Here is an 11,542-nt window from a genome sequence, read left to right on the forward strand (position 1 = left end):
CTGTCTCATGCTAATGTCAAACATATTGTAAGCTATACTTTGTGATATAGCTTTCTGAATAATTTGGATTGTGTTATATTTAGTAACTTTTGTGTTGTGCATTCTGAAAGTTCATCCTGCGGTCTGCCATGTCACAAGAACGTCTGACTGGCCTTGATTTTATTTATATCATTTTAGTTATATTATTTATCACTTTAAATTATTTGAATAAAGAGGTAGTTTGTGCGGAATAACGTGTCTTGTCCTCTGTGTGCATGGTGCAAGGGGGGGGGGGGGTTGTGCCCAGGACGTACCAGAAGTACGAATAGAGTCTCTCGATTGCATTTTTTTGCCACTGATATAACCGAATAGACCAGTGTTTTGAACGTGTGAAAATTCCTCTACAATTCCATCATTTTTTTTTTTTTTTTTTTGCTCAACTTCACCATAAAAACAACTGTTAAAGTTTTTTTGCCATGTTTCACAAAGCCAGGATGTTCAGCGAATAAATCTGATCCTCATATCTGTATTTGGTTGCATTTTGGACATTCTCAAAGTGCGGTGCCTCCATCATTATTGCCTGGGGCTGGAAACAGTAATTGGGTTGGGTTGACCTGACTCTGTACGCAAAGTGTCAAATGTGAGGCCATCTGATCGCCAGCTAAAGCTTGGCTGAAATCGAGACATGCAAACGGGACATTGATCACAAAAACAGCAGTGAATCTACAACTAAATGATAAACAAATAAAACGAGGCGTTGCAATGGTTCAAAGACTTCAACCTGGATGAAATGACGCGGTGGGATAGCTCGTTAACACTCTGCAAAGCTCAACGAACTGGGGCAACTAAAGCAAGAAGAGGGGACCCAATGTCCTCCACAATGATGTGAGAGGCTGATAACGTCAAAACAATCACTTCAAGTTGCATTTAGCTGCTAAATGTGGTTCTACAGACTACTTAATAATGGCACAAATATACACAATATGTAAAACACATGCCCACAAAACATCACTTAAACTTTCTGACCTCCCCTATGGACAACCTCAAACTATGGAAAAAGCAAAGCAAAATTAAACATTGCCTTGAAGAGTTGGTTCAGAAATCCGTTGAAGTCCAAACCGCTTGTATCCAGCGTTATCTGAGTCGCCTCCCTGTTTTCGAAGCGGTAGTCGTAGACTCGGATCTTCTTGGATCTCCCCTGCTGGGGGGAGTGATGGTGCATCTTCTCGACTCAAGTTGTTCCACTCGGTAACGGAGAGAAACGAAGTCACGTTAATAAAGAAGTGCACGGTCGCCCTCGTCCACGCGCGACTTTTGACAAGTCTGCGTTGACTAAACTGCTTTTTTTCTGCTAGTTTTCGTCACTGTCTGTAAGTTTCGCTTCTCCGAAACCGCTAGTGTCGCCTTTAAGCTCCGCGCATGATTCCTGTCACTCTGTGCAAGCGCGAGCGTTTCTACGGAGTACCGCTAGGGGAAAAACAAGGCATCTTACGCAATCTACTTCCGCTAAGCAACATAAGGTAACGCTTTGCTTTCGGTATCATTCATGAGGAAACCCAGTTATTAAACTTTACGGATGGGTTTAGCCCGCGGCTCTGAAACCAGTAACATCCAGAAATACATCAGTATTGTCGGCTGGTTTTGAACAAGCAGCAACACGATGTCCGTGCTGTTCCAGAGCAGCTCGGGCTGGGTTTTGGATGCACACTCGCTCATTGATCAAAGCAATGCGAGGTGCGTTCGGTGGGCAGATAAACACAAGTCCCGTGTCAAGTGTAGTTTTAAAAAGCAGTGTTTTCAGATTTTAAAAAGCCACTATTGTCAGAGTGCCAGTACCGATGTAGATGGAGGAAACGCGGAAGTGTTGCAGAAAACAGACAAACCATCGAAGGTAAATTCTGCTGCAAGGCACACAAAACACTGTACACCAGTCAATTGCAACTAAGTACAATTACTCAAGTTCGTAGGTACATTATTTTCATATCGTGCCCCGTTTCTAAGTGTTCTGAGTACACCACATCTTATAGGTTTGGTTCCTCAACACATTTAGATGTTTCCACACAAAACCTATATATAAAAAAGTAATAGAATGAATGGGATGGCATTTTTAAATAAAGTAAACTACCCAACAGTTAACATAAGTGCAGCTAAAACAATTGAACAGTTTGCTGTCTAACATTACAATATAATTGTTTTGACACAGCCTTTCTCACTATTTTAAAGCCTTACAAACCATTCAGTCAACACTTGAATGGAAAACAATATGCAAAGTAACCAAAGACAACTGCCAGTTGCTGCAGTTGGAGTTGAATTTTAGCTCAAAACTTATGGTGTTCTTTGTTGACTTTGCTGTTGACTCTTTCTTTTAAACCCCTGGATCTATACTCTGGTAATGGCTCAAATGTATATCGTGTGGAATGCATGAAGGAGGTAGCGGTACTGTTTTTGCTCGTAGGATGGCTTTGGAAGATATAGAGGTGTTGCTATAGAGACGATGGGCCAGGCCTGTCCCGAGGGGGCAGATATACATGCAAACACCTTTTAAGAAATGCAACCTGAGTGGAACGGTTAAAGTTTACCTTGGGCATATGATGGTACATAAGGTAAAGGAAAGTTGCTGAGAAAAAAAGTCAATGCCGGTATTGTCACGCTGCATGTTTGTCTTGATATTGGTTTTACCTACAACTTTCACATCATCCCAGCCTTTTTTTAAATTTGGGTTGTATGATTAACAGCAGCTTCAGCATGCAAACTCGTTGCTTTATTTAGCGGTCAGTCTGAACTTTGAGGCTTTTCAGTTTCACACTTTAAAACACAAACAAAAGCGTTAACTTCAGTAATCAGTCACTGTTGATAAAATATCATAATTAGGAGTTTTTAAGTCGAGCATTTACCTCTGATGATTGTAAGACTCATTCATGAATCACTTCAGCGTGTCTGCCTGATGCTGGGAGCATATAAAGCAAGACGCAGGAGGAATTTCATGTTCGCGATGCAATAATCATTTTTGTTGTATCCTCTGAGTTTATTCATCAAGCTCCATTTTTCTTTCTGTTTAACTGTATTGAATGTTAATTTTTCTTTCAGAAAAGGAAAAGAAAACAAAATGAACTCAATCAGGGGGAAATTGATTCGCAGGCCCTCCATGAGAAGGTAAGTTGAATCTCATCCTTTAACTTTAAGCCTTGGCTGCATTAACTCCCTTTTGGGAAACTGATTTGTGATGCCTGAAGGTTAAATCCACCATCCACTGGAATATATATACATAAATATCATCCATACATATATGTGTATCTGTGTATTTATTAAGTGAGTTGCTGGGAATTTTATGTGGGTTCCTTTTCTGTTTCTGTTTGTCTTTATTGATGATGGGAGAAAAACAAAGTATTATTCTGTACTTACTTTGTTTCATTAAGTAGAAATTGTGAAATGAGTGAATGAGAATATAACTGTCAACTCTTCTGAGATGCGTTTACTTCACCTGGCTGCATGTTGTCCAGAATAGGTGAATAAAAGAATTGCAAAGTAGAAGAGAATACATTCCGAATCCTCTCCTACTTTCAGTTAAGTGCATCATCCAAATATGGTCATTTCTGTACTTATGTGTATGTTCTAGATCAGATCTGTTGTTCTGGAGGGAACTAAGTCCCTGGTGGATTCTGCCCAGTCACTTGGATACCTGAACGGACAGACAAAAACCGAGAAGGAGCCTCTTCCTTGGCAGGAGTGTAGACTCGCAGCTCTTTGTGAGATGGCTAAAGAGCTTCCTCTAGTGGACGACGAGGAGCAGGCTGAGTGTGTTCAACTCCTTGTGACAGAAGATGGCTGTACTTCACATGTCGACCTGTTCTCTCGGGTGACGGAGAACAAGAACGACTGGGGTGCGGTGGTTACTCTTACCGGAGAGGAGTATGTCATTCCACCTCACACAGCTTTCTTGCTCTCTGACTTCACAAGAATACAACCACTAGTCCAACGTGAGTAGAAAGCTTGGAAACGTAAATCTAAACCAAAAGTATTGGCGACCTGTGCTGAATAAGTTTCCTGTTTCTCACCCAGATGGAAGGAGATTTGACCTCATTGTTATGGATCCACCGTGGGAAAACAAGTCCGTGAAAAGAAGTCGCAGGTAACTTGGCATTCGCAAATTTTACTAGATGTAAAGGACAGAAGATTAAACAGTATAAGGATAAGGCTTTACTGAGCTCCAGAGGGCAAAATACCATGTCACAATAGGACATGAAACGGGTAAAGAAGCATCGAGATCAAATTCAGAATCTAACTGGAGGCCAACCCCTTTATTATGAAGATGTGGGTTAGAGTTATCCAAAGGGATATCCAAATTTGAAGAATTTTGAGGCCTAAAGAGTTCAAAGATGGTGTTTCCCAAAAGGAAAAGTCATGTTTAAAAAGAAAGATTGTATGCCTCCTAAGTTTTATAACCTGTAGTGTAGAGGTAAGATTGCCACCTTTCACGTGGGTGACCTTGGTTCAGATCCCCTGCATGAAAGGTACTACCTCCAGTAGGGTTCCTGAGGCAAGACCCCCTTACCCTACCCGCCTACCAGTGTAAGTCGCTTTGGATAATGCATAAACATAAACATGTTCACATGTGGATGTGAGTTCAGCCTGTATTGCTTCTAATGTCCAGCAGGGGGCAGGTTTATTAATCGGTAACACAAAGTCACAAAGACAAAATCTGTTAGGGTCTCATTTAGAGTGAATCAGAATGCTTGAGAGCAGGGCTGTCCTGTTGCTCAGATCCACCTAAAAATGCTGAACTCCGCATTGAACCAGAACTCCAAAAACCAGTGGTTGACATCACATTGGCCATGTCCATCTTTTATATGCAGTCGATGATGTTAACAGGTCAGTCAGCACTAAACACAAGTTATGATGAAGGCCAGAAGGTGTTCGATAAAATGTTTTAATCTTTAGAGGAATAAGAATTCATGCTGAAGGGACACGAATGCCGCTGCAAAGTTGCACGGCATTCACTCAATGCAAGTCACACAAACATCCAAAACGTAAAGAATTTTGTTCAGTCCATCAAACAGATGTCAAAATGTTAGTTAGTGAAAGCTTTAACCTGGTCATGATGTTTGGGAAATTGTTGAATTTGACATGTATATTGTTCTATTGTTAATGAAATATTGATTCATGAGCTTTGCAAATCATTGCATTCTGTTTTTATTTACGCGTTACGCAGCGTCACAATTTATGGGGGAAATTGGAGCTTTACGGGGAGATCGTTTTAACATTGGTCATATCCATTTTCTCAATCAAGATACAGTTCTTTGCCTTCGTCTCAGCTGAAACGGCTCCCCGTTCCCCTGCTGGCGTCTCCAAACTGTTTAGTGGTTACCTGGGTGACGAACCGGCCCAGCCACCTCCGCTTTGTCCGCGATGAGCTCTATCCACACTGGGGCGTACAAGTTGTGGCTGAATGGTTTTGGGTCAAGGTACAGGACATCTAACTGATAAAGCTGCTCAAGCATAGAACTCTCACCCAGTGGGGGTCATTCTAACTGTTACAAAAGTTCCTTCTTTCCCTTCAGGTCACCACGTCTGGGCAGTTTGTGTTTCCACTAGATTCACAGCACAAGAGGCCGTATGAAACGCTGGTGCTGGGTCGATATCGTTCTTCTGCCAATACCTCCGCAGGGTGGGAGATAATTGACTTCTCTATGTGCCATGTTTTGCGCTGTTTATGGAGTATGAATGTTGAATGGAATATACCCAGGTCACATTCATACTTAATCTTGCTTCAGCCCTTCAGAGATGGCAGAGGTTCCTGTGGAGGATAAGCGCCTGATTGTCAGCGTCCCTTCTGCCCTGCACTCCCAGAAGCCCTCGCTGTCAGGTAAGCAGTTTTTCGTTGTACCACCAGAGGGCAATACTGCGACGTCATTGATTGTTATCTTGTTACGCAGCAGTGATAAGAGCTAAATACTGTGACTGCTTGCTCCCACAGTAATGGCTCAAAGCGTGAGTCAGTTCTTTTAGTTTGCATGGAGGAAAGTGTACCTCATCCATGCAAACTCAAAGTAAATGTACCTGTGTTTGTATTTTGAATTCATTGAACTTCTTTGACCTATCAAAGTGTAAACTTTTGCTGCTCAAATGTCAGATTTGTCCAGCTTGCTCCCCCTGACTCCAGTATGCACTCTGCAACTTAGAATCAATGTAAGACCTTGACAATGAATATGCAGTGACTATGAATAAGGGAGGCTTGACGTCATTTGGCTCCCTCTCAGGGGAACACGATTTATTGTGCGGTATGGAGAGCTAAACACGGCCGGTGTTCGCCGGTGCTTTTTCTGCAGTACAGAAAATCCCCAGCCTCATAGAAGTAGCTGGATATTGTTAAAATACATTGATTTGAATCATAATGAAGCCTCTATGGAGCTGTGATACCATAGAGATTAAGTAGATTAGGAAACAGATTGTGTTCGGTCTCCATGTGGGATTCTTTGTTCATGATAAAAACCTCCCAGCAGGTTAATTCAGTACTGCACTGTTTATTCCAGTGACTCTACTGGCTGATGTGGAGGCTTTTCTTTTATAGTGGTGCTTTTAATGTACAAAATATTGCTGTTATTTCAGTGTTCTGGGCTACACGACAGAGAGCAGAGACTCGGCAGCAGGGAAAACCAAAGACAAAATGATGGAAAAATATCTTCAATTGTGAAACTTTTTCATTAACTTGATATTTATACGTTGAAAAATGTTACACCCGAATGAGCAGCATCCGAACCCTGGTACAAATCGAGTTAGTCTCCCTGCTTTTGTTATTCTGCAAGAAGCTGTGGTGGGTGTGTCTCAGATCTGTCAGCGTGGTAACTGTAAACTGATGCCCAAAGTAAAATATTCAAAGCGTTTGATTCTGCTCCGGCTGAGATGCCAAACAAAAGCAGGAGAGTTGATTGATTTAACTAGTTGAGATGACGATTTAACACCTACAGTAGAGGCTTTAAGGATCGGCTTTCTTGTCTCTCCTGCAACCGACTGTCCACCTTCTAGCTCTGTCACGTGTCCGTCGTGACCTCATGCACTCTGCAGCCAGAGCTTTCTTCCCCTCATAGCGATCGCCCCGGTAATTCTGCTGCACCTTTCAGGATCCAATGTGTCGGGTCGGCTCGAGCCAGTGGGCAGCCTCGGTGGCACGAAGCCACAACTTTCGAGCTTCCAGTGTTGAGACACTCTGACACACTTGTGCTCCCTCTCAGATGGGGCCCCTCTCGCTGACATTCTTGGTTGCTATGGAGAGATAAGAGACCGTGTTACTCCATTATGGATACAATCTTTGCCAGATGGTCAAGCAACAGAAAAAAAGTGTTTGCGCTTCTCTAAAAAACAACATGTGTTTTTTATTAATAAACCCCCTCTGGTTTTTTTTAAACTTGTGTAAGTCTCTTCCATCTTTAGGATGATGATAGGCATTTAATGTAGGAAGAGGCACACTTCTTCATATGAGAGGGATACCAGCTGCCCTGTAGACTCCAAGTAGTAACTCTGTCATCGCCTAAAAGCCTAGGAGTTACAGACCATTAGTTTTTTTACCTAAGGTTGTGTTATCGTTGAGCATTTACTCCTTTTTTTGCTCTGTTTTTAGGTAAGTAAATGTCTCCTCTGCTCTTAAACCCTCCTCTGAGTTCACCAGCTAGTCACTGACTCTGTCAGTGCTCAGCAGGTGGTGTGCAGTGGGAATCCTCCGGATCAGGGTTTTTGATGCTGATTATCGATTGCTGAAAACAGGATCTACTGATACCTCTACACTTTAGTTAGGGTTTGCTTAAGCCTGTTGATAAATCATGTGTCATTTTCGATCATTTCACTGTACAGATTTCAGAGAAGAGTTGTGAATTGACAGCTATTGATTTCAGGCAACATGTGCATCATATTCCACAAAGCCTTGCTTATTGGATGTAGCTTAAACAAAAAACTACCTTCTGATGGCAGGTAGCTGCTATAAACAGAACAAGCATCCATCTATAGTCACCAGAACGATTGGTGGCCAGTTGATGAGAGCAAATTTACTGATGAATGTGATGGGAGAGAATCAAAACAGGAAAATTCTTCACCATAGGTCTGTGGCATCTTATACATTCCACTACTTAGTTATTTTATCATTTGATATTGTAAAAATGTTATTTAAAGAAGAAGCCCCTTGGTGCAGAAGTGCAACATCAGAAGGTATTCAAAGCAAGCTTACCATGAGGTTTGACTATAAAACCATTTTAGAAGTATTCAGATTCAGCTATTAAAAAGAAAGCCAGTTTTTAATGTGACTGGGTATTAGAGGCTTATTCAGCAGTGTGGCACCGGAGCAACAGGCTAAGCCCCTGTTATCTTAAGTGATATTATGTTCCGTTTAGAGGTAAATCAGCCAATACATTCCAGACGCTGAGGTGTTCAGTAGATAACATTCATTTTCTCATTACAGTGGCTTCTGTTAAACGAGGGAATTTATTAAACAGCAATCGAGGAGTAAGGTGTCAACAGGACATTGACATGCGTAAGGATCTGAGAGACGAGGGCTAAATTGCGACTGAGCGATGACAGAATCGGAGCATCTCCACAAAACAGCAGGTCTTGTAATGGCAGTACGAGGTGGTTAGTACTTATCAAAAGTGCTGCAAAAGAAGGACAACCAGTGAACCATCAGAAGGGTCACGGAATAGTGAGGAGGGTTGACTTTTGTGGTCCGGTATCCAAGAATAACTACTGTAGCAGAAATTGCTTTGACAGGCGGGTTTCCGAACTGTGTCAGCAGCGAGGACTTTAGTGTCGGAAATAAAGTGTAAAACAACGAAAGAAGATGTTTTCTTTTAAATCGTGTAAACAGCCTGGTAAATGTGCATTATTTATCCGGGGAAGACATGGCAGGAGGTGGCACTATAAGTAGAAGTAAAACCACTTCTTAAAGGTGTAGAGTGTGATGCTTTGGGCTACGTTCTGCTGGGAAAACATCAGCGAGATGATCCGGTCACATTTGCTGCTTTGAAGGATCAGCTGTTAATGTCTTGGTGCCTGATAACACGGGAAGTCTTTAGAGGTCTTGTAAAGTCCACGCCTCGATGGAAAAACAACGTATTGGATGGTTTTAAAGGTAAACACCCCCAAATTAAATTGAGGTAAACAATTTAGATGAGAAGAGTATAACGATAAGCATATGATAGATATCCATAATTTGAGCAAATGGAGTATCTATGTCTCGTGTGTTACTTGCTGAGAGAGTAGTTAAGTGACACCTCCCTTTCCCTTTGGGTTTTCTTGACAAGTTTGACACATTGTCCCATTTCAAAGTTAAAAAGACAATTAGACCTTTATTCTCCTTTCGACTCGAGAGCTGAGTCACCACTTGAGGATGAATTAGCTCCAGAGCTGCATGTTTGGCCTTTCCACACTGTGGCTCTGCCTCTATGACGTACACAAGAAGAAAAAATAGTGGGCAAGACAGCACATTGTGCTGGTTAGATCAGTTTTGAGACTTTTGAGCTCATTAACTCCCCGAGTGTTGGCTGAGCCGAGTGTCAGAGTAGCACAGGGGCAGGGGAAGTGAAACGTATCTGTCAGGTGTGCTTCTCCTGGTATATTAGCACTTATAGAGCCAAGGTCACTGCCAGTCTCCTCACAGAATAAAAAAGAAATCTGTGCTGTGGTGTGAAGGAGCTACGCAGCTGCCGGTGCTGTCCTCTGCCTATTACACGGTGACAAGCAAAGAGCTCACCCAAGACGAGGGTGCAGTGCAGTAATCTAACAGTGCAACTTTCCGTGTGTGAAAACTCACACAGAATGACGCCGTTTTACATGAATACAGCAGAAACACAAATTAGGAAAAACAAATAATAAAGGGGAAGATGATAGAAAATAAAGCTCATCATAACTTCGGTCTAAACATCCAATTACATTTCATCAACTTGCTTCAACTGGTAACGTGCTTTTAGAACAACATTAGACTCCAGACATCCAGATTCTTGTCTTTGTGTATAAGAGCATTTGGGGTTTGGACTAGGATTAGTGCACGTGTGCACGTGTCACACACAAGAGTGTGATCTTGCTGCTGTGGGCGTGGCGGATTGTTGAACTTTGATGTTAAAAAGAAATATATGTTAAAGTTACGGCTATTAATTACTCTACAGAGTATTGTTGTGCTTTTGAGAAGTGAGTAGGAGGGAGATTTATAGATGAATAGCCACGAGTGAAGCATTTTCAATTTGTCATCATGCAATAATTGCACATAAATTTGTGTTTGTTTGTTTCCAAAGCAAGATGATTAACTGCACACAACAAATGGGCAGAATATGGTTGGTGGGCAATGAAATATGAAAAAAGTAGCTCAGAGGAATCCCACATTCAGAAACTGAAAAAGCAACATAAGCTTTGAATTTGAAAATGAAGGGAATAGAGAGGGTTACTTGATTTCAATCTTTAATTTTTTTTTACCAAATATTTCCTTGTTAATGGCAATATTTCAAAGAGTGGGAAACTCTTAGTTAAGTTATTTTACAACAGTATTTCAGCAATTCTCAAAATAATGAAAAAAAATCTGCTCGTAAAATAGAAAACTTGCTTTATATATTAAAAAAAAACTAAAGATAAATGTGACTAAGTAAAATTGGAGCGGGTTTGGGTGATTATTTCCGACAGTCACATGACTTCCAAATGCACCCTGCGCTCTCACCAGAGATCTTCTTTGAGCTCAGAGTTGTTCTCTGTCACCATCTTATTCATTTATACAAGTCTTTGAAATTCTTTCAGTACTTTATAGTTCAACACAACCAGCCCTCAAACTGTAGTTTTGTTGCTGCCCTGTGTAGATTGCAGTTTTTTGGGGGGGTGCACATACCACAGACCTTGAATATGTTGACCCAGTCATGATCGTTCCTCTTCCTTTTCACAGAGGTACTGAGGCCGTATGTTAGAGCTGAAGCCGGGTGTTTGGAGCTGTTTGCCCGAAGTCTTCAACCAGGATGGACCAGCTGGGGCAATGAGGTGCTGAAGTTTCAGCACATTAGCTACTTCACTCTGACACCCGCAGGCGATCAAAGCTTTAAAGGGAAGGACTGCGCTTAAAACCTACAGCCACACAAGTGTTCGGTTCACCTGAGAAGACCTGCCCTGCCCATCGCTCTGCCTCAACTCTAAACTAATGACTGATGTTCAACACCTGTCACTTCCATTTTTCACTTTCTTTAATAAAGATCCAGCACAAAATCCTGCTCTCACAGCTCTGTTTGATCTACGATCTTCATGCATGTTGGAACCTTTGATTTCTTTTTTTTTTTTTGGTCTAGGTGCATTTTAAGGTAGTGAAACACAAGTCTGATGATGCAGTTGGAGAGATGAAAGAGCATGTTTGTGCAGCTGTTTGAACCCAACTACTTCCCACTCAGCAGTCAGACGCACAACTTGAGTAGTCACTGGCAAAATATGTGTCTTAAGGATGATCAAAGTATATCTATTTTTACGCACTCAAGGCTGTTTTGAGCTGAATTTCTGAATTTTTCCCTCTCCAGACGAGAGAAGCATTTTCATGCTGAACACATATTGGCATGCT

General features: G+C 41.7%; 1 protein-coding gene across 1 annotated transcript; it reads left to right on the forward strand.

The window, feature by feature from the left end:
- The first annotated feature begins 1,420 nt into the window (after positions 1–1,420).
- mettl4 (methyltransferase 4, N6-adenosine) lies at positions 1,421–11,193 on the forward strand. Its single transcript, XM_072378834.1, has 8 exons — positions 1,421–1,870; positions 3,067–3,132; positions 3,596–3,956; positions 4,039–4,108; positions 5,267–5,441; positions 5,538–5,644; positions 5,751–5,842; positions 10,886–11,193. Exons 1-8 carry the CDS (start codon positions 1,640–1,642, stop codon positions 11,056–11,058), a joined length of 1,275 nt encoding a protein of 424 aa, XP_072234935.1. The 5' UTR covers positions 1,421–1,639; the 3' UTR covers positions 11,059–11,193.
- The last annotated feature ends 349 nt before the right edge of the window (positions 11,194–11,542 follow it).

This window comes from Leuresthes tenuis, unplaced genomic scaffold (assembly GCF_036924035.1).
Source record: "Leuresthes tenuis unplaced genomic scaffold, fLeuTen1.0.hap1 SCAF_24, whole genome shotgun sequence".
Lineage (NCBI taxonomy): Eukaryota > Metazoa > Chordata > Actinopteri > Atheriniformes > Atherinopsidae > Leuresthes > Leuresthes tenuis.

Coding starts and splice junctions, on each gene's coding strand:
- mettl4 (XM_072378834.1), top strand. CDS start 1,640: ATGTCCGTGCTGTTCCAGAGCAGCTCGGGCTGGGTTTTGGATGCACAC. Junction 5,442..5,537: donor CTGAATGGTTTTGGGTCAAG/GTACAGGACATC, acceptor CTTTCCCTTCAG/GTCACCACGTCTGGGCAGTT. Junction 5,843..10,885: donor CCAGAAGCCCTCGCTGTCAG/GTAAGCAGTTTT, acceptor TCCTTTTCACAG/AGGTACTGAGGCCGTATGTT.